The sequence below is a fragment of the Anser cygnoides genome, chromosome 2 (assembly GCF_040182565.1).
Source record: "Anser cygnoides isolate HZ-2024a breed goose chromosome 2, Taihu_goose_T2T_genome, whole genome shotgun sequence".
NCBI classification, from domain to species: Eukaryota; Metazoa; Chordata; class Aves; order Anseriformes; family Anatidae; genus Anser; species Anser cygnoides.
Window position 1 is genome coordinate 155,145,918 of NC_089874.1, and position 26,762 is coordinate 155,172,679.

The 26,762-nt window shown below is 45.3% G+C and overlaps 1 protein-coding gene across 3 annotated transcripts in view; it reads right to left on the minus strand.

Annotated features, from left to right (window-relative positions):
• KCNQ3 (potassium voltage-gated channel subfamily Q member 3) overlaps positions 1-25,560 on the minus strand; it is a 198,395-nt gene extending 172,835 nt beyond the window's left edge. For all 3 annotated transcript variants that reach the window (XM_066990751.1, XM_066990753.1, XM_066990752.1), the window contains exon 1: positions 25,158-25,560. In XM_066990751.1, coding sequence (XP_066846852.1) covers positions 25,158-25,504 — 347 coding nt within the window. In that variant the 5' untranslated portion in view covers positions 25,505-25,560. The remainder of the gene's footprint in view (positions 1-25,157) is intronic.
• Between the last annotated feature and the right edge of the window lie 1,202 nt (positions 25,561-26,762).

Below are 26,762 nucleotides of genomic sequence, written 5' to 3' on the forward strand. Positions count from 1 at the left end.
TCAGCACTCCTGCAAAATAATTTATGCATTCTTCCCACCTCTGCAACTACCTTGTGACAAGAACAAGAAGAAATCAAGGAGGAGGCTGTAATTAATGCATTTCCACCGTCTGAAATTAATGCCACAAAATCAGTGCCCAGCCTTGTCACAAACATACAGCGACTTTGTCTCTACTGACAGAGCAGTGCAGCTACAAACATGGATTGCTCTGACCGTGACTCATCAGTGAATCCCAGTCACACCTTAGTCCATGTCTGGGATTAATTCTGCAGTTTATCGTAAAGGAAGACTATAAATCTGATATCCGTGCAAAGATAATCTGTTTGACTGATCCCTTCCCAGAGCTGGAGCTTAACGTCACTGAACAACTCCACACATTTAATCCTCAAGATGTGATATTAAATATCAGAGCAAACCCTTCCACCCCCAACAAAACAAAACAACAGAACAACAACAACAACAACAAAAAGAAGTTAATTTGTTCCATTAAGGTTATTAAGGTTTTCACTTAGAGGAAATACTGATCTGTTCTCAATAATACATAGGAGTGGAAATTAGAGTTAGGGGTGTCCAAAGAGGAGATCTAAGAAGAAATGTATTAAGTGAAGAGCAAAACAGCAATAGAATTATGCCCAGAACATCTTCAAGCAGTTTGGAAGAGTTCATAAGGGAAATTATGGGAATTCATAAGGAGATCATACGGGAACTGCTAATCAGAGAGGCAAAATCTCCTTGGCACCATCTCAAGGAGCTGGGCTGTAACAAATGTTGTAGCCTGCTTTTGTAAAGCAGGTGAGCCAAGACTTGTAGGCTTCATTGGAGGCACAGGTGAGGTGTCAGTGAAACACAGGCTTCTGGGCACCCCCTTGGTGCCACTGTCTCTGCTTCCCAGCACTCAAACCACAGAACTGGATGGAGACCTCACGAGTTTCCAGTGGTCGGGATCCAACTCATGCCAGAGTCTCCAAGTTCTGACATTTCCAGTATTCTACAGTATAAAGTAAGGAGAAAAAAAAAAAAGGCAATTTGTATATTTTTAGGCACTCTTCCTGCCTATATTACTCTTCCTATAATAAATCATGAGGGAATAAAAAGAAGCCAAGTTCAATTTTAACTAGCTATTTTCAAGAAACCTTTAGGAGGATAAAGTACATCCATTAAGAAGGTCTCTCACCCCCCATATTTCTGGAATCCCTCTCATTTGTTATAATCATAAACCGGGCAGGTGGGAGGAGTGTTCTTATCCCGTGTGCTTATGCAGTGCCTGGGAAAATTGGAAGCTTGATCTTGACTGGGGACTTAAACACATTAATGCTAATAAATCACAAGACAGCAAGGGTTTGTCTTAGTTAACTTCTCGTTCATATATTGTAGAAGACAGTAAAAATTGTGAAGAGGTCCCCCAAAAAGTCACAAGGTTGGCTTTTGGTCTTTTCCTCTTAGATCCACCAATGTTATCTGTTCAGTAAGCTGTTAAAATAGAATATGACTGCTCCCTTTAATTATGCTGGGAAAGTGAGGAATGGGGGAAGCAGAAGAGCTGTTTGAACTGAAAACCAGTATTGGCAAAAGACAGAAATGAATATACACAGGCTGTGCATAAATATAGATATGGAATTGAAAGGTTCTGAGCCACTAAAATAGCGAAAGCCTTGAAGAGCCTTCAAATAGCAGCTGTGGGAGCAAACCAACAGGATCCACGTACCCGGCAGAGATGTGCGGATGTGCCCAGGCACTCGGCACACTCTTTGCTCTTGGGAACTGCCTGGCTACAGAAGTGTGGACCTCAGTTCAGGTTAATTTGCAGAGTATTGCAGCCTTTTTGCCTCCTTCTCAGCCTCCTTCATGACCCCTGTAGAGCTCCATTCTGTAGCTGCTACAGACACCTGAGCTAATCATTCAAAGCCAGTGCCAGTCCAGTACTGCACTGCAGTCCTGTTCCGAGTCCAGTATGGACAGCCTCTAATTAGCTTTCACAAAGACTTTATTCATTTGAGGAAAAGATCGCATTATGTGCTTGCCTTGGATGGAAGAGGACAGAACTCAGTCGCTGCAAAATTTCCTTCCTGTCCTGGATTCTCACTTTGCTGGCTGCTTCTTTTCAGAGAAAAAAATTAAAATATCCTCATCTCAATATTTCAGTCATGAGCTTGCCAAGGGAGTCTGAAAGTTACAAAGTTCTCCCAATGTCCAAATGAAAGCAGAGCTTTCTGAGCACATCAAGGAAGGATCCAATTTTACCCTGTGGCTGTACATCATGCAGACCAATGCAGTCCTCAGTCACCAGGACACTCGCCAGGTGCTCTTGCAATATCACAGAAGTAAATGGGATATTGTCTCACACAATATCTACTGAACAGACTTGTCATTTTTTCCTCTTAACTACATCAGCTATTTCTCCTTCTGTCCTCAAAATCTCACCCACACCATTTTTTTTAGACGATGAACCTGTTATGTTTCAAAAAACTGCATTTTTGCTTTTCTGGAAAGACACAATAGCAGCAGCCCTTTGCAGGCAAAATCTGAACCAAGTCCCTGGGAGAAATGAGAAGATTATGATTCCTTTTTTATCAAAGTAATAAAATTAATAATAATAACAATAATAATAAAAATGCATATTTGAGAGAGCTGGAAGTATTCACTTTCCAGTTTTGTATCTTGGAGGGTTTATGCACATATCTCTGTGACTGCTTGGAAACGTAAACCTTCCAAAGGCAAAAAGAATAAATAAAGAAGATTAACATATATGTAAAAAGCTGCTATAATTAGCACAAAAAGAGTCTTGTGGTTAGAACTGCAAGAAACACTGCGAGTATCTTGGGATCTGTACTGAAACTGAGATTCAGGACCACTTTTTGAAAAGATAGACAGGTCATCGCTGATTGAAAATCCAAGAAAGGAATGTGTTCAAATTTCTTTTAAATGGTGTTTCCCTAACAGTGATACAATAAAGACACTGTAGGTTTAAAGGGATTTATTTATTTTTTTCTGTTTATGAGCACATACAAAAGAGGCATTTATTTGGAAATGGCTTTGCAACTTTTAACTCCTAAACAGGTGTTAGCAATAAAACTAGTTTTTGTAGAACAATGAATGTGCTTCCTACAAACACCTAGGTACAGACAATGCCAGCAAATAATAGATATATGCTAAACATTGTGCATTTCTGCTTAAAAAATAAAAAATAAATGCTGCTTTATAACCTAGAGGAAAATAGGAATATTAGACTGATCTTTATAATCTGCTCATTTTCAGTACCTACCTTTTCAGTTTTCCTAGCTATAAATAATCCTCCCTCACATGACCCAGCACACCCACAGATCCCTTGTGCCTCCACTCGCGTAGACACCCCAAGTATGCAAGGGACCCTGATCACTCTTTTAGATCCTTCCTGAGCTGGCCATATATCAAGAAGGACATGGACATGGGAATGGGCATGAACCAGGAGAAGCCACAGAGGAGCCGTGTGCTCCAAAGGGCAGTTATCCTACAAGCACGACCTCCTCTGCTGTAGGATCTGGTCCTGACTGCAGAGCATGCCACGACAGTATCACGTGCTGCAAAACCATAATTAACATTTTAAAGAGCAGCTACAGTTAAGTCCCTGCTTGTAAAAGATGCCCAAACCTGTTTTCAATAAAAGCATTTTAATTGCTTTAAAGGTTTTATTAAAATCCCAGCAGACCCATTATAGTCAATTGTTTCCAGCCTCTACCTACCTAGTAATCACTCAGTTCACAATAGTGAAAGATATGTGTTCCATTACGTGCTCTTCTCTCCCTCTCTCTGGTAACCGCATTTTTTTTTTTATTGACTGCTGTTCCCCAGGTAGTTTAGCAAATTTGGATCATCAACCTCTTTTGCTAACAATAGCCTACTTTACATTGAATTTAGGTGCTCAGATATCAAAGGATTTAGGGGATCTAAAAACAAGGAAAGATCATTTTGAAACAAAACAGCTTAAACACTATACCCAGAAAAAAAGACAATTTATAGAAAATATTATCTTTGAAACACCAATGACAACTTTAAGCAGACAACAGAAATTCTGGGTAAAATATTCTTTGCACTGGAAGCTTTAAATCTCCTACAGTTGAAAAAAGCTAGCAAATCCTCACCATTCACATAATCACCCATTCAGCTCTTCATGCCATGGCAACAATGTCATTAAATTAAGCATCCTGTCAAACAAAAGAGGCTGGTGAGGAAGCACTGCCCCGGGTTGCGTCAGAAGCCCACGGCAGGCAGGTAGGGTGGCATGGCACGGGGAGCTGCAGCGAGGACGTGTCCTGCTCGGGGGGACCGTGCCCCTGCACCCAACAGCCATAAAGGGCCCTGAGAGGTGTAAAAGGAGATGGCAACCTGGAAATACCTCCTCAGTCTGAGACGTAAGGGGCTGAGCCTGTGCCGTGCAGGGCTGCAAGCTTACCCGAGTGTTCCTGGCAGTGACAGTGCTTGCACAAGTACCGTACACACCAGGGAATAGGGCTGATAGATAATATCCATGGTGAGATAGTAGCATTGGGCTAGTCTTGGAAACATTTCTTTGCATCACATTTAGTAGTGGAGGCTAGCAGCTGTTTTAGTGGCATTAACACACCCAAAATGGGGGCGCAAGATGACTTGGAGATTTTTCTCGTCTACAGTATGTGTAGCCACACTGTTTGACACCAATAGAGTTATTTGTGAAATCAATGGTGGCATTTAAAATAGTTATACTTCAAGCTAAACCACAAACAGATACCACTGAGCAGGTTCTCCTGCTGCCTTCTCAATTTGCCAAGGCTGAAGTGTAGCATCAAAACTTTCAGTATCTTGGAAGATGTTGGTTTTTTTTGGAGGAGGTCATTTGTTGATTTATTTTATTTTATTCTATTTTTTAAATGATTTTTAGAAGAACTCATGGAAATCTAAAAGAAGTTTTATTCTGCTTCCTTTAGATGTTTTCAACTGTTGTCACCAGAACAAGCCCTCTTTATTCATTCCTGCACAACCACTATTTTTCTAGCCAGAGATTTAAATAAAGCAGTGAGCAGCGATGTGCCATATCGGCATTTCTAAAATTAGCTGCACACTGATAATTCTGATTTCCAACCTCTGCTCCTTACTGCGACAGAGCCAAAGGACGTGACACTGAAAGCTGCTGATAGGCAGAATGCTTCATGGCTTTGCCAGAAGTATTTTGGGGGGGTATTTTTGCATTATAGGCCTCTGTGAAGCAAGTTCATTTCTTAGTCCACTTGATCTTCACCAGAAGATGCAGCCAGCTTCCAGCTCAGCTCGTGATACATGGAGATGCCACTGTTTCTTCTGAGAGCAAGTAATATGCTGCTCGGAGCTGCTAACTCAGTTTTCCTTCCATTCTTGTTGTCAGTGAAATCTCCAATGCGCTAACAGGCTAGACAAGGATCCTTCTAGAAAAACCATCTGCAGCTGAACCGAGAGAGGTACTGGGGCTCATCTTTTTTTTTTCCACTGAGGCACAACAAGCATCTCACAGCAGAAAGTGCTAATCTGCACACTGCTGAAGTGAGCTCTTCAGAGCCCTGCAAGGTACCCCTAGGATCTCCCAATATTTGCCAGCTGAGACTGAGGAGCAGACACCGAGCAGAGGTGCCCTTTTCGGAGCGTTTCGTTACCTCTTGCAAAGCACAGCATGATACTGTTGTTAGGAAAGCTTTGCCATTGAGGGCTGGGCTGCAGCACAGCTCTGAAAGCGGAGCACAGCCCAAACATTAGGAGACCATCTTGACTCAGAAACGTACCTCTGAGTCATGGTTCCTCCTGCGCTTTCTCTTGCTTCTTGCTGGAAATATCAGTTTGTCCCAGATCTATGTCAGCCCCTATTGATCATGTGTCAAATCTTTATTGTGCATCATTGGCCCTGGCATAAGCTGGAAGATGCAAAGGTGGATGAAGCTACCTCAGTGACTATTCTAATAGTCTTTCTTCAAATTTTCCTCTCCTGTGGCATGTACAACATTAATAACAGTCTATACTGACGGCAAACTGGGAACACTGGCAATGATTTTTGTGTTTCACCCCTCTTCCCCTGGATCTGCCTCTTAATTCCTCTCTCACACTGAAATTGTAAGGTTTTTGGGGCAAAGATCAGTTATTCTGAGTTCATACAGATTTTAGCCTGTTGAGATCATAGACTGAAACTGGGTTCTTGCTGCTACTGCCACAAAAAACATCTTTAATTAAAGTCTTACTTCTGAGGAACTGGCCTTCCATTTTCTTTGCTTTCTCCTTCCTCCCCTAATTATTGAAAAAATTAGCAAAGTTCAGAAATTGACCCTTTGTCTTACAGTTATCACTGTCATCCAACTGTAACAAGTTTCGGTCATCGAAATTACAAAATCAACCCCCTGCGCTGCCTTGCCAGCCCTTCTGGCCCATCTCTCCTCACCGTAACTTTCCTCCCCGGTTGAAGCAGACACCTCGCACCCCGAGCCCCTTGCTGAGAAGACAGATTGCTGCTTGCGAGAGCTAGACGGGCAGGTGTAACCCAGCACCTGCACAAACACTGCCCACGTCGCCTGCATGCAGCAGCACCACATATGGGATCCAGACATATGCAAAACTGGCTTTGCTTTCCAGAGCTGCCAGAAACAAAGCCAACCGCAACCTATCTGCGCAAATCAACAACATAAACAACACACATGAGCTGAGCACTTGCCAGCTGGAGGATCACAAACCCACCTTGAGATCTGTGCATAGGATTCAGCCCATACATCTCCCAAAATGCAGCAGCGGCTGCTATTTTTCACCAGCTCGTGGTGGCCCAGAAGAGGGCGAAACTCTCAATATTTCACAGTTCTGTGTTCCCAGCCACCTCCCTAGATCCTCTGCACTTCCATCAAAGATGGAAACTCAGCAGTCCAGGAAGGGCAGAGATGAGACAGATCACAGACAGGGGAACAGACTAAGCACACAGCATTTATCTCCTACCTTTTTCAGTCCCCAAGTGTCTGTAGGCCCACAGAAACATGAGGGAACACCTTTTGCTAGCCGTGAGTCCCACCTAGGCTTGGAGTCCACTCTCTAAAGAGGAGTGACAAAGCAGAGGTGCCCTAAGAAAGTCTCCTAATCTGTGGCCTAACTGAAGACGCTGCCAGCATGGTTGTTATAGGGATGGCTTTTGAGTGATGTTTCAAGGCCAGTTAGAGGGAACAGACTTCCCATCAGTACCTGACTTTTCATTCTCAGTGTCTTCCCAGATCACCCCCCAAATGGCTGAAACCCCAGTGCTCAAAGAACATTTACTAATGTTGAAACCATTCCTGTCCCTAGAGTGACAGCACTCTCTTTTCCACCAGTGATGCCGACTTCCCCTACTTACTAGTACACATTTTTCACACTCTTCTTTTCTATCCAGAGCTGTCTGTCCCCCAAGCAAGGAAGGAGCAGTCTGTGAGAATCAGCACCATGCTCCTTCCAGTCTTCCCTTGCAAGAAGCTTGTCTCTATGCCACACATGCAAACTGCTAATCTTACTGAGACCAATGTTTATTACGCTAATGATAACTATTTTCATTTTAAATTATGCCTGCCTCAGCTGGCAATGTCTCTGAGGAGGTCAGGTATGTCTGAGTCTCACCAGAAGGAAGGTTGGAAGATTTATGGAAGCAACAGAAAGGAACCTAAAATGTTGGCAGGAGCCTGGGGCTCTCTGGGCGGTACGAGGATGTCTCCTGGTTGTTCTGCATCGCCCCCAAATCCTTCATCTCTGCTTGTCCCTGAAAGTACTTCTATAGAGTGTAGAAATACTTTATAAATAATAATTTCTGAATTCATAAAAAGGCACTTCCTTAATCCAAACAGAATATGAGCTGCAGTGACTGTGTGGTCCTCTGCTATTTCAAACACACGTTCACAGGTATGTCAGATATAACCTTTGCCATCCCATTCATTTCGGCTTATCACATGACTGCACACTGCTAATAATTTCCTTATCTCCACTAAAAATGATTCTGGGACTGAAAAGGGTGCCATGACTTCAAGATTAATCTCCAGCTAAAAGCTTAATTTTATGCTAGATTTGCTGAATCAGAACAAGACCAGTGACTTTCCTCTACCTAATCTTAAAAAAAAAAAAAAAATATGCAAGGAATGTCCTGTACATGATATACACACCAGAAAGAGGGAATTATAATTGGTCTTGCACCTCACTACCATGTTTCAGGGTAGTGCATTACATGAGTTGCAGAAGTAAAGAAACTTATTGAAAAATGTGCTATCAGGCCATGTGAACAGAGAGATCTGCTCTTACTAAAATCATCACTCCACTTATGTTCCTTTCGCAGTACTACAAACCCTCAGGCTTACCATCGTTTCCCTTACTCACCCAGCTTGTGGATAACCCATGGCAGTCACAGCTTTCCTTTAAGAAAGGAAAAAGTAGAATTCTTGCTTCACTCTTGCAAAGAAAAGCTGGAAAACCTGACCAGGTGGTACCAGCCTGAAGAACCAGAACCCAACCGTTAGAGAAAATCCACACCAAGGTAGTTGTTTCAACAAGCAGTGTTTAAGACAGATATGGTTTATATGGTTTTAGGCCTGATTCGGCATGGGGTCCTTTCCCCTTGCAAAGGTGCACGGACCATGGAAGATGTTTCTCCAGGACCATGCCGCCAAAGCCACTGAAGCTCTAGCACCAGGGAGAAGGAAGAAGAACAAGGAATCACTTGTGAACCTTTTCTGAGCCATCACACTGCTGCACAGCAAGGGCTAAATGGGATGCCATCATTGGCTTATTTCTGGGTCAAGGGGTCAAAGCTCTAACCTTGTTTTCTCTTTCTAGATAAGCGTGTGTGGTTGTTATTTGAGGTAACAGGCAGACTACTCCTGAGAGCGTTTAAGAACAAGTGCAATCTGACTTCTATCTCATTGATACATTGATATCCCTTTTTATAGCTCAAGAGCAGATGAAGCTATTCCTCTCGTTTCCCCCTGAAGTTACATTCAATATGCCTTGAATATGGTGTTCCTTTAGTCTTCCTCTTTATTCTTTAGACCTTCTTCACAATCTGTAGCTAAACCATGAGTGTCTAGGGGAGAGAGGAAGGCTCACTGTACAAACAAATTGTCAAAGCACACTGCCCTCTGATTTCAATTCTGGCCAAGATGTCTCACTGCTGACCAGGTCTTAGGGTTGTTCTCAGTCCACCCAGAGTGCGCAAGGTCTACCATGTAGGTCAACAGCAACAACAGGTTTTAGACTAAAGATGCTTCGCATTTACAGAAGATGTGCAACTCACCTGAAACAGGCACCAAAAGTGCCTGTAGAGCAATGAAGCAGCACCTTCGTTACATAGCTCCTAACTTGTTCACCTACCCGAGTAACCTTAATTCCCCTCCTCTTTGCATTTCACCTCTTGTAGCCCGGTTACTCCTCATCCTCCTCCGTTTTGCAGCTTTATTTCCAACACTCCCCTCGCCTCCTCCTCCAGCTCGGCTGCTGTTTTATCATCATCACTGGAGCTGCCTTCACAGCTGCCAGCTTCTTCCCTGTAACATTGCTGCTCTTAGCTCACTCTAATAAAGCTCTGACTTTATGGTTTTGTTTAGGTGTGTGTGTTTTTTTTTTTTAAATGAAGTGGGTTGAAAACCATTCTTTTTTCCCTCCGGACAAAGCAGAAAACAGACAGGTCCATCTGTTCTCCTTGCAGGATCAGTGGCAAAGAACTGCATGGACACCCAAAAATTACATCCCACTCTTCAACAGAGCTGACAGCTCTGAAAGACTGACCATATTGTAATTACTTTTTACATAACTCAGAGATATAGCTAGATATTTGTGCTTTGGAGAGGACAACATTGAGTTGGGACCCTTTCCAGGCAGAAGAAAAAAAAAAAAAAAAAAGAAAAAAGAAAAAAGAAAAAAAAACACACAACATTTTGACAATTATTATCTAACTATCAGTAGGGCCTAAAGCAACAATTTCTAACCCCCGTCCTGCAAAGCTATACTGCATGATCTTTGATTTCTGCATGCACGCAGAGCTTGGGAGATATCAGCAGAGTCCCACAGGAACACAAGCTCAACCTACCTCAGCCTACAAGATTTAGGTACAAGACTGAATCAGGATCCAAAGCTGCAAAAATTTGGTGATGCTGGTTCCTCTATTTACCTTCTCTAGAGGGAGAAAGGTGTCCCAAGACTCAAGACAGTTAGAGATTTTACTATTTGGCAGTCATCTTAAGGGCAAAAAGGATGGATCTCTTTTCACCTATTGTCCAGAGAATTTTGTGAAGTTATTATCCCCACAAGGCCTTCAGCAATGTGATTAGGATGAAGTTCATTCATTTAAATTTACTATTTATAATGCAGTCGTCTATGTCTAAGCCATGCATTAATGCTCCTATTATAGACAAAGGAGATCTATTTATTTGGTATCATCTTTAGTTATCAGGGTGTGATTTATTGATGTCATCATTTGCTTCAGAATGAGTTGAGCAATCACCAGTATGCCCATATCCGTGATCTATACCAACAGCTGAGGAGATTGAAATGACTTGGTGTAGACACCTCCAGGGAAGAAGCCTACATTCACTTCTAGGAATCCCAGCCCTATTCTACTGCTGTTATTTCTATTACAGTTATTACTTATTACTTATGCTATGTTACTTTTTAATATTAATATTAAGTTAGGAAACAAGTGAATCTTCTTCCTGAGTTACTTCATCACTCATTTGTTTGTTTATCTGTTGCTAAATTAAAATGCACACACACACATATTCCTAGCTATAACTCAAAGTCCTGCTTAATCACAGCCAAGGATACTCAGAATTACTGACTTAAGTCCGTCTTTTGCAGCTACGCTACAGCCTACAGCTTTTGTTTGAGGAATTCGCCAAGGCTGGTTTAAAAATGATAAGTGGAAAATTAGTAATTTGCAAATTCTTCCAGCAGTAATCTTTCCTGCTGTTAAATCTTATCTCTAGACTGAATCTATCTTGCACCATCTTCCAAACATTACTGTGTCATCGTTTATGCAGTTAAAAAGTCTTCTAATAACAAAAACTATTAGTCTTCATAGCCTCAAACAAATACTGATGCAGCACTCAGATTAATGCTTATAAGCACATTATCTATTTCAAGTTGCTTGGAAATTAACTCATGGTAGAATATGTGAAAACAAGCTCTGCCAATGAAGATGAGCACTGACACATTTCCATCTGCCCCAAATCTCTTTTCATCATTCATCCTAATAATGTTTCCTTTAGAGTTACTGTTTCCAGAAAACTATAAGACATAACTCTATAACAGAAAAACTGTTTTATGGTCTCCAGCAAAATGTTGCTTACGAGGTGATAATGCCCTGCTTTGGTCCCTGGGAGCAATGATGTGTTCTCATCCCACTTGCTGGGGATTGTGATAATTCAGGCAGCAAGCCATGACCTTCAGTCCTGGGTATATACTCATTCACTAGAGAAAAGCTGTTGTCCAGGTATTGTTGCACCAGGAGCTCCCATCCTTCATTTTTTGGGGATATCAGCTCTGGCAGCAAATAGGGGTGCAAACCAGGACCTTGCATTTTTACTGGGACTCTGGGAGCAATAGATGCAGGTGTGGTTCAAGTTGGGTATGAAGTATCCTGCAGATCTTGAGTTAGTCTGTATGTGGTGCTCCTAAAACCCTTCCCCTGTGCCTGGATACACTCAAGGGACAGATATTAGCTCAGACACCAATAAATCGCTCATTCCCTAACACCACCATCACCCCTAGAGCAAAGAGTGATCGTGAACAGTGACTCAGAAGTGTGTGGGTCTGAATCACAGCTCTAAGAGCTCCTCCTACAGCGATGCTGCTTGTACGGTGACGTTAACTTAGGGCTGTGCCCAGCCACACACTGGTCCAGCGGGAGCACCTCAACACCGGATGCTGAATTCCGCATCAGGGAGCTGTGCAACCGAAAAAGAAACACTAATGATGATGAAACACAAGGTGACTCAGAGAGAATTCCAGCACCTAGACTGCATTGCATGATATGGACAAAGTAATTCCTATTTAGTCCCTATTCTGAGGGAATGAGAGGCCCATTTTTAATGCTGACATAGGTCTCTTGGGTGTGTTAGCACTACCAGAGCAAGTTGCAGAACCAAGTGTTTGCTAGCTAAAGTGAACTCAAAGTCAAAGTCCAGTATTAAAAAGACCAAAAAGTAAATACAACTATTTATGCAAGTCCAGGTAGGAAACAAAACTGTCTTGTCAGCCCCATCAACCTGCTATCAGAGAACTTAGGCCACCTCATTTTGAGTCAGTTATGACTGGACTCTACTTGTAGTCTTGTAGACTCTACTCTAGTAGCATGAGAGGCTGAGGGGTACCCTCAAAAAGCACAGCTGGATGGCTCCCTCGAGTGATAATCCAGCAAACAGTTGCTGGTGCTGCACTTCAGCAGGCATTAAATGCCACCAAAGGAAGAAAATGGGAGCAGGTGAGGAAGGGACAGAGACAAAGAGATGAGAAAGTCAGGAGGAGCTGTAGAGTAGGGAGAAATTACTGAAGATTGGACAATTCTGCCTTCTGTACTTGGAGAATTTGATGAAGAACTGGTGGAAATGTCAAATTACAACAGCATCAGTAAAAAAAATAAAATTGAGAAGTCCTTGAGAAAGGACTTTTTTCAATGAACTTAGTTGATTACCCTAAAGATTATCCCTAGCATTTCCCAGTGTCAGCACTCCAAATATAGACGACATTGGTGCTGGTTAGCCTAGCAGTAAGCAGCTTTGTTTGTGGTTAATATGTGGTCATTGCCTCCATGGTGGGCTGACCTGCCCAGCATCTCTGGCCAGATGTTACAGTTCATTTCTGTCTATGCATATTCAGGATTGAATGGAGTGGGGAGGGAAGAAGACATCCCGTAATTCTGGCCCAGAAGTCTTTCCGTTATAAGAAATATATAAACTGACATACTGTGGGGAAACTAACTAACTAACTAAATAAATAAATAAAATCTATCAGCCCTCACAATATAAAATCTTTCAAACCTTAGAGATGCACAAAACACGACACAACTCTGTGGAACAATTTGGTTTGACTTTGAAGTGAGCCCTGCTCACTAGATTGGACTGGAGACCTCTGAAGATCTTTTCTATACTAAATGGTTTTATGGCTGCTCCTTTCTACAGCCCCAACATCAGGATCTACACCAAAAAACGAGCAGAGAGATGGTGCGTTGCTTCCCCAGGCTCTCTCTGGGCTCAACTTCCCCAGGCTCTCTCTGGGGAATATCTTCTCTCAACACTGGGGAGTAGGGAGAGAAGGAAGACTCCACATCTGCATAAGCCAACTCCTGAGGCAAAGGAGAGAAGCCACGAACACCACAGTGTGCGTACAGCTGAGTCCCTGGCAAGTCCCTGGGACAAGTCAGTGTTCCCTCACTACCCTGCGTCTCCACCTCTCCTGTTTCCCCCATTCCTCAAGCCCTCTTACCTCACTGGGAGTTCGTTGTGGCAGGGGAGCTCCTCACCAGAGGTGCAGGCCCTTAACCTGGGCCTCTGTCGCTAAAAGAAAATCAGTAAAAAAAATAAAAAAAAAAATTGTAGTGGATCCAGAACATGCTCACATTGCAGCAGCCAAATCCAATTGTTCTTCTAGCTTTAATAGATTTACTCTACATTTGTACTGACATGACTAAAAGGGGTTGCTGGCTCAGTATTTCTGTGAAAACAAGCAAAATACAAACTAGCAGCTGTTAAAGGAATACACCACCACCTAAAAACTGCTCCTTATGTTAGAGGCATTTTCATGCATTCAAATACGGAGTAGCTCTCTGATGATTTCAGCGTTAGGTTCAATTCTTGCTACTGATTCAGCGGTGTATGAAGGTGAGTACGCCCTCTAAAAATACTGAGTGCTGCTTACATACCTACAGAGTTTCAAGCTTCACAGAGGAAACTATAGCACATAAAAATTGGTGTTGTTAAAAAGACATCTTCTAGAAAGCAGTGCTATCTGTTCATTGATACAGGGGGCTGAGTGGTAGAGCAGGAGGAGCAATGCCAGTGGACAAAAATTCAGGAACAGGAAGAATTAGGACTGCTGCTGGAAAACTCCCACCCCAGTAAATCCTGTGCCCAGGTGAATCCCAAATGGCCACAAGAAGGTGCCAGGAAAACCCAGTTGATCACAGCCCTTGGTTTTGAAGCTTAGTTCAAAAGGTGGTTAAATGTGGGTTTGAGCATGATCTCAAGTTCAACTGCAATTGTGATTATAAAATAAACTCCAAACAGCATCAAGAGCGATGTATGGGAGAGCTTAGGAAGACAGACCCCGTGGCAAAGCAGAGACCAAAGGAAGGTGAAGGGGTAAACTCAAGATTCCCAACTAGGGAAAGATCTTAAAGCTACTGAAATCAGCAGCGTAAATAGAATACCAAAACTGAGAATAGCTACACCATCATTCTTTTCTTTGACACAATGTCAGGGATAACTGTGGGCTTGTCATGGCCTGCAATAATAACCAGCCACATATACACAGCCCTTCAGGAAAGGGAATCAGAATTTTATAGAGAGCCTAATATTAATAAAAGGCTATCTAAAAGTAAGACTAAAATTTCTTCTGCCTTTATAGGCAAGACTCATCTGTCTGAAAGTGGCTTTTACTGCAGACTTTTGCTGGATATCAAGTCACCTTGGCTCATACTATAGACAACGGAATGGACCTGAAGCTGTGATTTATCCCCATGTAAAGCAGACCCCTACAACTGGTTGGATGAATTGCACCATAAAATGTATTGACTGTATTGACTAGATCTCCACTGACTATAAAGAGAACTGAAATACCTATTTCAGGCACAGAACATCACATGTACATATCTAAATTTAGTTATCTTAATGTGGCTCTGAGTCCCATCTCTCAGGTCAGGTGAAAAGTTTCCCATCCCTCAAGTGTTTTCAGCGTAGACACCTAAATTCAAGTTCATCACCCAACGCATCTTCTGTAGTCAGTGAGAAGTTTCAGGCACTGCAAGAAGTGATTAATCTCACTTATTTTAGAACCATCTTCAGGATTAGATTAACTGCACTCCAGAAACTTCTATTTCCTATTTTTCTTCTGCAAATACAAAAAGAGTCCAGACAGCTACCTCAGATAAGGCACTAGATGGATGGATCCCATTGTGAATGTTGATAAACAGCCTCTCAAGCCCTGAGGGAAAGCAGGGAAAACAAGTTGTTTTAAGTAATTTAGCACTGAATAGAGTAGCGTGTTTGAGAAGGTGCGGTGTGATAATGCTATATTCTGGGAGCAGAAACTGCCATGAACGTCAGCTGGCAGACCTCTGCACAGTGTCATTGCACACAGGACCTGACAAGATAATGGAGCAACATCTCCTACAATGAGTTAGACAAAACTGGGAGAAATGTCCAAATAGCAGCAACAATGCAACTAGCAATATCTTCTGTGTTGTACAGAAAACAAAAGTTTGGTACTGAACGATCAGTGGTCTCTTTCTCATGGATTAATACCACAGAAAATTATTGGGCTTTGTTAGCATGCCGAGAAAAGGAGCTGAAGTATCTGAACCTCTATGAGAGTTTGATCACAACAAGGAGTGTTGAAACAGAACAGGCAAAAGCCTTCACAAAGTCCCATGAGCAAGAAAAAGATAAGATATAGAAAATAGAAGGTGTCATAGACATGCACAAAGGGTGAAACCCAAATTATTTCATTGGGGTAGGATTTCCTGAGTCTTATCCCAAAGAAAAGTGGCCATTTGCATAGACCCAGGAGGGTATCCTCAAGGTGGTAAGATCCCACATAAAATGGTTATGCCATTTAGTTGTCTTGGACTGCAACCACGGCACAGGTCATCTAGCCATGCTGTGTTACTGGCCACTGTGTGCCGCTGCTCGGGAACATCCCCGGCATGGCTTTGCCAATTAGTCTAGACATACTTAACGACTGTTGTAGGCATGGGTGAAGATGCTGCCACACTGAAAATCTGGTCCAGAGCCATGGTCCTACGCATCTGATGCCACTGTGCAGACAATATCTGATCAGGGAGCCTTGCCAGTTGTGTGCATTGAAATTCTCCCAGCAGCATCTCACAAGCAGCAGTATTAGCAAAGGTAGAAAAGCAAATTCCAGTTCTTGTAATTACCTTCCTAAATTAATTCCCCTGTAATTTCAATCAGCTGCTCTTGACATTCCCTCCTCAGGGTGTAATCCCTCCTTGTAAATGCTCTGAGAACTGCATGGAGAGGCATGAGGGGAACAAAGATAAGCAGAGCTGATGCCGCACTGCTGAGCGCCTGGTGGGCAGCTCCCCACCATGCGCTTTGGGGATTTCACTATCAGACCCTCAACAGCTGTACCTACTTCTCCTTCATCCCCATTGAAAACAGAAATTTTTAGATTTTTTTTGCATTTACAGTCAGTGGGAAATGCCCTGTAAAGAGTCTTGTGTTTTAAGATGAACATCTCTGTCCTTCATTTGAAGTAAGGTATAGCCTAAACCAAATGGTTCCTACAAAATATATAAGAACTAGGACTTGGATGGATTGGGGCATTTAAGCTTTCAGCATTGCTTCAGCTCTGCTTTGGTGGAGGACAGCACTAGGAACACTGAATTGTTATATCAGTTACAAACTTAATATATCAAAAGGTTGGAAATCTGAGATGGGAAGGTAAACAAATTCATACCGTTGAACTGAACAGATAAAAGTAACCCAACAATCAGGTCTAAACAAAAGGAAATGAGGAAATAATTGCTGTTTAAACATAGGTGCAGTGTCTCATGAAGTCCTAGTTCTTGTATTAATTCAGTTGACTAGCAGAAACTAGATGCAATTAAAAACTGGCTTCAGAGGTATAAATAAAGCCATAACAAATGATATCATATTAACCAGGAGGGGGAGAAGTTGTTATTTAGTGAAATGCTGAATGGATTTTCTTAGTTCTGGTTTTATTAAATGCTTCCTTAATGATCTATAAAAATAATTAAATTGAACGTTAACAAAATTACCAGATACTAATCTGGAAGGTGATCAAAACACCAGTGAGGACAGAAGAAAGTAAATATGAAAAGCATCTGAGATTAGAAAACAACACTGGAGAGTCAACACAACCAAATACAGCTTGGCAAGGAAATGCAAAACACTTCCATACAGCTCTCAGCAACAACTCTGAAAACGAGGACAAATGAAATGCAAATATCCAGAAAATGACATAAAGTCTAGAAAGTCAAAGGAAGCAAAAGAGAACAGCTAACATGGACAGGATTAGGGTTCCTGCACTGTTGCTCCCATAAAAAGGACCACCATGTACCAGCAACCTAGAAAAAGAAATTAGGAAAGATTTTGGTGAGATTTATATATGCAGAAGGAGGTGAGAGCACACACCACCTCAAGAGACATGGAATGCTTCTGAAATCAGGGTCTCAGCATCTCCCAAACTGAGACTCAGCAGGGTTGGAGAAATGCGTCTCCACTTCAGTATGGTTTTTAAGACCCACCTACGAACCAGAAAAAGTCAGCGACGGGTTGGTTGTGCAGAAGAAGATGATGAAACCTAGCGCTGCCTTCCACCACACCTCAGTTGTACTCCTTCACTGAGGCTGACCTCAGTGTCACCTTGGGTAGGTTTCTCCTGACTTCACTGGCACCTTTCACTGGCTCCAAGTTAAACAGGCTCTTAAGTAGTTTGCATGCTTGAGGCTGGAGAAGGCAATTTACTTATTTCCAGCCTGAAAGTTCTCCCAAAGTGCCTATTTCTAAGTAGGTTGCCATGAACCTAAATATCCCTGGGCATGTCCCTCTCTCCACGGAAAATGTTAAATTTCCCAGCTATCACCCTAAGACAGGAGGAGGCATATACATAACAGCTCTCGTGGCTCATATTCCTTGTAATGCTATTAATATTTAAATTAACCCTTTTAATACAGGATCTGCCCGAAGCAGTAGAGGAAGCAATGGCTCCATGGCTCCACTTCTTCTGTAAAGCTTCACACACAACAAGGGAATCTTGCATTATTAAATACAAAAATAAACATAATTATTTTTTATACCATACAAAGCTGATCACAATAATGTCCTACCACCCAGCTGCCTGGCTATATCTAAGGTTACTGCTATATCATGCTTCAAAACAACATATAAATGATCTTAATGCTCACGTGACTGATTTTGATTGGGAAGTTTCTTTGAGCTGCTAAAATTACGACCAAATTACTCAAGTCCAGACCTTGTCCTTGAATGTACATTGTTATCTCCTGACCTTGCACACACATCGGTGCTGGAAAGGACTTCTTACTGCCCTAGTACATTCATGCACAGGTTTGTACCCTGGCTAAGCTACAACTAAAGAGGATTTAGTCAAGTAATGTTTGAGGATGGGGAGCCCAAAAAAAAGAACAGGAAGATGCCAGGTAAGTAGCCTTTGGTGGGATGTTTGGGAGAGGCAGGCACTGCCAGGGCACCTTCATGTTCACTTACACACTGAAGCACAGAGTGGTATATAACAAGGTAGATATGTGAGGTTTTTTTTAATCCAGCTGTTAATATACATCAGCTTCAGTTACTATTTTTCCCATTGGATTTGTCTTGTAGGTTCCCGTGTTCTGTACCAAATGAAGCAAAAAGTGTGTGGGGAGGCTCTCCCTGCTCAGTTTTAAAACATCTCAGATGAAATTAAGAAATAAAACCTGTGTGACCTCTCCACCAGGCAGCTGACCCACAGGTGCCCAGACCTGCGAGGTGCAAGGAGCGAAGCGAGGCACGGGAAGGGACCGAACCGAGCGCCGCCTCTGACCTGAGCCCAGCTGTTGTGCTGGGGACACTGCAACACGCCTGGCACAGGGTTTTTTTCTGGAAATGGTGCCTCCGGGACCGGCAGGGCAGCACTGCGACAGTGCTACTCCTCGCTTCTGAGTTTCTCAGAAGAGGAGAAAAACCCAGGTTGGTGGCTGCTGGAGGGGCTCTGCTGCATCCCCTCCGGACAGGATGATGAAATTTGGCACAGTTCAGTTCTATAGAAATGACAGCAGGGACTCTGGCACCTTTCCGAGGGGCTCGTTGCTGGTGGAGTTGATGGTGTGAGGAGCTGCTGAGGGTTTGCTGTCACTGCTGGTGCTGATGCTCCCCAGCACTGAGCTCTCTGCCCACCTGAACGAGCCCAGCCGCCGCTTCACCTGGCCACGACCCGCAGACGGGTGCCCAGGGACACACGCCCCTGGGGATTTAGGGCCTGCAGAGGAGAACATCATCACTACAGACACCTGCGTGCCCGCAGCTCCCACCAGCTCTCCCAGGCAGGCGTTCGCAGCACCAAAATTCGGCAAGTTAGCGGCGTAGCCATGGAAACACCGAGCACTGCAGGCTGACCGAGCCGGCACCGATCCCTGAGTGGATCTCACTGTCGACACCAAAGCCCTGGTGAGGAGTTACGGGGCTGTAGGTGATGGCGAGCTGAAAACACACATTTCCGCCCAGACCCCTGCCCACCAGAGGGCCAGGCCTGTAGTTTCAGAGGGAGTTCAGAGGTTGCTTGGGGAAGCACTGGGCACCCACGAGTTTTGTTGCACCTGCCAAAGTGACTCCAAAGCAGGACCGTAACCCGCTGGTGCTCCACAGCCAGCCAAGATTTCCCCAGGCTCTGCCTCCCCTTCCCCACCACCACGAGCAAACACCAGCTCACAGCATTGCTGATCCTGGTGGAGGAAACAGTCGCATCCCCACACCAGCCCCGGGGAGCCCCTGCAAGTCTCAGCAGAGCTGTGTCAACAGAGGTGTGCAGTAAGGTCTCCAATGAGTAAGGCTTTGTTATTTTTTACAAAATACAGAGCGGAATATATATTCTGTGCATTACGATGGATTAGGATAAATAATTAAAATGGGGCTCGCACTGGCAAATGCATTCACAAAGGGAGCTTGCTAATGGACCAGGCTTGCTCTCCTGCTCCGGGGACTCACTTAGAGACAAGTCCATGCCAGACAGGCCAAGGAAGGGATCCTATTTATCCTCCTTCTTGCCCCCAGCCTGTTCCCAGCTCACCTCAGGGTGACGGCTCGGTGCACCTTACAAAGCATCTCCCGAAGGGCCAAGAGGAAAATAATGGAAAGTTCCCACCTGTTCCTCAAGTCCCTCAACACCCTTTCCCACAAACAGCCCACCCAGGATCAGTCATACAAGAGGTTCCCAGAAGCACTGATGATCGTACCCCTCTGCCTCCTCTGTTTGTTCCAGGTGCTAAGTGGTATTGAGAGATGATTAGATGCGAAATAGGCAAGGACGTTCACGTGTTCCCCATGGTTTCCCCTTTCCCATCAGGAGGTATGCTGTGGTGATCCACAGCAGTCGAGAGCAGCCAATATCGCACACTTTTCAAAAACAAAATAAAAAAGGAAAATCCAGTCCCGAGCCTTTTCCTAGTCTTATTTTTCTGTGAAAGTAACGGCTGCAGTTGTCTCGGGGGATGGTATGAAAATAAGAATATCTCCTAGCTACCTCTCCTTCAGCCTCTGTTTTCATTAAGTCAGGCTGAAAATTTTCCACAAATTGCCATTGCAAAGTTGATCTGAATTCTGTTACCTTCCTGGAGTCTGTCCATCATCCACCAAATTCCTTGTGCTTATAATTAAAAATAAACTAAAAAATCAAAATCTTACTTGCTTTTTTTTTTTTTTTTCATTCAATTCATTTTTGCTTCTGTGCATAAATAAAGCATTTGGGTGTTTCATGGAGGTGAGCAGGGCTCGAGTCAGTCGTCCTGGCCAAACCACTCATCCCACGAGGCTCAGCATCAGGGGATTCTGGCTATACAGCGTGATTCTCGACACAAAGGAAAGCTCAGTGCATCACGGGAGCTGTAGTTACACCTACAGGAAGAGGAGCTCAGAAAAGAGCAGGGATAGTTTGGAGCCTGACCTTACACCCCCAGGAGCCATTTCCAAATCAAAAATCTCAAAGATTTAAACAGCTATGTGTGTGTTTATATATATTATTATTATTATTATTATTATTATTATTATTATTATTATTTTCCTGCAAATGTGCAGGAGCTCAGGTTTGAGGAGGTGAATTCTTTCATGGGAAATTCAATATTTTATCTTACCAACCACTCCATCAAGATACTGCAGTATTGCCACCAGGTCTGAGACCACTGGTGTTCTGGCAGGGAGAACTTTAAAGGTGTTAGGTAAATCTTCTGCCCAGTAGTACATACAGGAAATAGATGTTTTCAGAAGGTGAAGGAAACGGAGTCAGCTTCTTTGGGACCAAATCACCTTTCTTTTTGCTATAAGCAAAGGTGCAAATTCAGATGTGCAGAACAAGGGAGGAGGAAGAATCACAAGAAATCTCTCTCCTATCGCTCTCTGCAAATCACTGCTGCCGAAGGCTGAACGCCAAAACTGCCACCAGAAATTCCCCTGCATCTTGTCCCTATGGCCTGGTTGTGCCTGATCATGTTTTTGCATTCTCATTCGGTTATTTCAAGGGATTGAATCATTTCAGTAGATCCAACTGCACCTAAAGCAAAGGGAACTGTTTACACCAGGGACTGTGTCAAGCCTTTATTTATGTGCACATTAGAACAGGGAGATGCACGAAGGATCATGACCCCTTCGTAGCCATATGGGCATCACTGTACAATTTAATGAGTTCCCATCTGCACTACCCTTTTAAAAGGTAGGTTATTTTTTTCAGGCATCCAAAGCTTTTGCAAAAACCTTTGCAAAGCCCCTTCCTGCCCTCACACAACATCCTCAGTGTGTCTGAAAAATGCAAGCCTCTTCCATCAGCAGCTTCCCACTTCCGAAATCCTGGGATAGGCAGCACCAAAGTCCTTTGAATCAGCTCTTCCTTAAGCACCTTATGAGGAATCCGTCACATCCGCCCATGCTGCAACCCCTTTTGTTCCTCAGCTGTTTATTCCCTCGGTCCTACATGCATGAGAGCAACTGTCTTACTCTTAATTTGATTGTATTGCAAAAATATTGATATCTGCTGAAAGATGACTCCGAATGAGATGAAGTATGATGTTTTATTAGGATAAATGGGACTTTCCTTCCTAAGTAAAATGGCAAATTTGTAGACTTTATGGAAAGGTTGGCAATCAGTCTCTCAGCAACCCAAGAGAGAGTGTAAAGTGTTCTCGTGTGAAAAGCAGCAGTGGGGAGCTGCCGGGACAGCACTGCACGGTGTCACAGCAGCACCTCCAGCCTGAGAGGGACTCCTTTTCAGAAGGAAAAAGGCTAAAAGACAATTCATCTGAAAGCAAGAACAAAGACTTCAGACATCAACTCAGAGTGCTGCTTCCCTGCTGCACTGCTCCTGCTCTCGAGCAGGTCATTGCTCTCCAGACGCACGAACGAGCTCGGAAAGCAAGATCTCAGCACGCTGCTCCATCACTTTTGGCAGGTTTCTTTTGCAGGGCCTGATCGTGTAGTGAGGTAGGAGCCCACAGCTTCTGCCGAGTTCAAAAAGGAGATGAGACTGAGCAGAAACTTGGACTGCAGAACACCCCTGGGTGGCTTCGGAGGGGGTGGGCTGGCAGAGCCCAGGCAGAGCACTGGGTGGCTGCTCGAGGTGCTCTGTGCTCACACCTCCTGCGGGGGGCACAGGACACCTATTCCTGCTGGAAACATTGCCATGCTCTCTGCTGACCCAGCATTGCTCATCTGGAAGCCCGTTCTCCTCAACCTTAATGCCATAAAAACCGAGCAGCATTCCCTCATCTCCCCATCAAGTCCAAAAAAGTCTGGGGAGGATCTGGCCCAGAAAACACATTTGGGTTCCTGCCTAGAGGATGGTGCCTTCCCCGCTGATGTTCACAGGGGCACAGCAGAACCTTCACCAAAAGAAGTGGAACCATGGGAGGAGTTGTGTGTTTTACTTCCCTTTAGGATAAGGAGTGCTAAAGGTGTTTTTTCATTAACGTTGATTGACTGACCAATACCCTTACTGAACTCTGTGGGAGCATGCCAGGCTCACATCTCAGCATTTTGCAGGACTGTGCAGCCACCAAGGAGCTGTTGGCCACACAGAACATTGGATCCACTCCTAAGAAGGATCAAACCCTTTAAAATTACAATTTTGCCCATTCTGCAATCCACGTTGCATAAGGATTTTAAGGGTAACCACACACCTAGACAGCCAGTTAATATGAATATTGTAACGTGGAAATTTTTATACCCATTGCGCACAAATGTGACTTAGCCCACCTTAGCCTCTCTAGCCCCATCCACCACCCTATTGCTTGTTCCCAGGCATGAGCCTGGGCATGGATTTGACCCAGCTGCCACGGCTATCCACAAACAGAGAGATGCCACGCACTTGTAAGGCTCTGGCGTGTGCCAAAGCTTCATTTATGCAGCCTGTGTGGGCTGAGCGAGGCAGGAGGAGCGGGAGGTGTGCCTCCGTCCAGACACGGCTCTCCCCAGGCAGGAGCAGCGTTATGCAATACCAAGCACAACCCAACAGCGAGCTCTGTACAAAAAGCCTCCCCCAGCACAGCATCTTCCCCCGGCCCCAAATGCTGTCTCTCCCTGCCTGCTACCACAATTTATTCCAAAGGCAAAAAAAGAAAAAAAAAAAAGAGGTGATGGTAGCCGGTGTCCACATTGTCACAGAAATCAAACTGGAAAGCAGGAGCCTTTGTCCCAAGTCACACTTTATGAAAACACTGAGAAGAGGGGGGCAGCAATAGGCGAGTGGCACATAGCAGCACTTCAATAGTGAACGCTGCCTTCTACTTCTCGCCCAGGGCGAAATCCCTGCAAACATCCACGAGAAATTTGCCGGAAGGTAGAATCACAGCCCTACACTCGAGGTGTTTATCTGCAAGTGCAGGAACTACACTGGTGATCAGGGCTTCCCAAAATCCAGCTCCAGGCTCGCAGCCCATACAGCCCAGAGCACTTTGTCTTTGGCAAATAAAGCAATTTCAGAAATCACTGCTTAAAGCCTCTATCACACAGGGCTCTGTATACGTTACAGAATTCAAGAGAAATAGTACACCACGACCACTGATAATCCCTTGGGTTTTCAAACACATTCACAACACTAAAAAAAAAACCACATTTATTTTAACAGGACTCTGCCAACTTCATTGCATGCTGTAAGCAGCCTTATTTTTTTTCTATATTCTTACGAAAGCTTAAGGGATCTGAATTTTTAGGAATGCCAGTGGTCATTAATATACCTTGGCGCCTTTGGGCCAGAAAACGAGTTTGTTTCATCTCTGCCTGTGGCCAGTTCAACTTTCTGGTGGACAGGGCTGCAGTGCCTGGGCTTCGTGCCCTGCGGGGTGACACTCAGAGGACCGAAACCTGATGGCTTTCGTTTGCCACGTTCAGCTTCTGCGGGAGCCGGTTCACCCGAGGTTTATAAAAGCTGGTTTAGCCACATGTAATGCTCTGCGCTGAACTGAAGCTGGCAGCGTCCCCTTAAGCACTTCGAGCCTTAAACCCGCTCAGAGCTGGCTCCTGCTCCCCTATCCCGCTTCCAGGGGTTGAGGCGCGCAGGTTTGGGCACAGCGCCCTGAGGCGACGCAGGGGCACGGCCCGGAGGGAGCCACGGGCTCGAAAGAAACCGTTTGTTTTGGGGAAACCCGAGGGAAAAAGATAGATAATAATAATATAAAAAAAAAAAATAAGAAGGAGAAGAAGAAAAGAATAATAAGAAGAGAATAATAAGAAGAGAATAATAAGAAAAGAATAATAAGAAGAAAAGAATAATAAGAAGGAAAGAATAAAAAGAAGAAAATAGTAAGAAAAAATAGTAAGAAGAAATTAATAGGAAGAAAATAATAAGAATAAGAAAAAGGAATAAGAAAAAATAAGAATAAGAATAAGAATAAGAATAAGAATAAGAATAAGAATAAGAATAAGAATAAGAATAAGAATAAGAATAAGAATAAGAATAAGAATAAGAATAAGAATAAGAATAAGAATAAGAATAAGAATAGAATAAGAATAAGAAGAATAAAGAATAATAATAAAAAAAAAGAATAAGAATAAGGAGTCAGAGTAATAATAAGAAAACCACTCAGCCAGCACATCCCTTAGTGAGGTCCCCGCCGTTCCCCCGGTGCTGGGAGCGAGTCCCCCGGCCGGGGATGATGAAGCAAAAAGGGGCCCCCAGGCGCATCCTGCCGGGGATCCCCGGGGGCCGGGGGTCCCGCTCCCGCTGCCCGTACTCACACGAAGCCGTGGTAGAGCAGCGCCCAGCCTCGGGGTCGTTCCAGGGCGTCGTAGATCAAAGTTTGGACCCGTCGGTACTTGGCGTGGTTCCTCTTCACCGGGCGGCTCAGGGGGGTCTTGGCCAGCAGCCCCAAGCCCGGCGGGCTCCGCTTGCCCCCCTCGTCCTTCCCGCCGCCCTCCAGCAGCAGAGTCCCGTCGCGATCGGCTCCGGACCCCAGGGCCAGCGAGCCCTGCTCGGGGTCTCCGCCGCCGCCACCTCCGCCGCCGCCGCCGCCACCTCCCGTCGCCGCCCGGCCGCCCGATGTCGCCGCCGCCCCGCTAGCGCCGCGCCGAGCCTTCAGCCCCATGGCCGGGCCCCGGAGGCGAGCTGCGGCTCGGCGGCAGCCCCGGGAGCCCCAAGGCCATGATCCGAGCTCCCCGCCCTCCCCCCCACCCCCCCCAGCTCCCCCCCCGGATGGTTGGGTGGTGTGTTTGTATATATATATATATATATATGTGTGTATATATATATATATATGTGGATGGGGGGTATATATATATATGTATATATATATAATAAGGGGAAGGGGGGATGGAGGGGGGGGGGAGGCGGTCACATCCCCCTCAGGTCATCCCCGCTGGCGGGCGGAGGGGAGGCTGGAGCAGCGCGGTGGGCACCTGGGAGGGGAAGCATCGCGGAGTTTATTTACCAGCCCGATGCCCGAGCCCCTTCCTCCCCCCTTCTACCCCTCCTCCTCTTCCTCCTCCTCCTCCCAGCTCCTGCCTTCCCCCCCCCCCCCCCCCCCCCCCCAGCCCTCACGTTAGGGAGTGGCCCATTGTATGCACCAGCAAATAGCCGCCCGCCCCCCTCTCCCCCAGCCCCGGGGGGGGGGGGGGGGGGGGCTGCTCAGCCCCCTGCCCCCCCAAACCCATCCATCACCCCCCCAAATGAAAAAAAACATCGGCTGTCAGCCCCCCCCTCCCCTCCAGCATCCCCCCATCAGCCGCCGGAGGAGCCGAGCGGGGAGATCCCGGCAGGCGGCGGGAGGGGGAGACCCCTCTCGACACCAGGGGATCCCCCCGCAGCATCACAGCCCACCCACACCCCCCCCATCCACACACACACCACCCCCCCGAGGGGAGGGGAGGGGAGGGGAGGGGGAGGGCATCCCCGGCCCCCCGCGGAGCAGGAAGGAGGAGGAGGAGGAGGATGAAGGATGCCGGGAGAGGCGGCTGGAGGCGCTGCCCGCCGAGCAGTTCTCGCTCGGAGCCGAGCTGAGCCGAGCCGAGCCCCCAGGCATGGAGCTGGGGTTGGGGGCAGCACGCCCGGGCAGCCCCCAGCCCCACAGGGCTCGGGTTTGGGCACGGTTCTCTCGGGGAGGGGATGCTGCTCCTGCCCCGGGGCTCCGGGGCTGAGATCCAGCGGCCTCGCAACCCCCCACAACCTACCCCACAACACCCCACAACCTTCCCCCAGATGTGTATCAGCCCCTGGGTCCTGCCCCGGCCCTAAATCCAGAGGGGCTGTGATGGTCACTCTCCTTCCCCGCTCAGTTTCGTGGCTGAGAAGCCGGGAGGAGACCGCTTTTGTGTGCCCTGCAGCCTGCGTGCCCCGGGCTTTCCGCA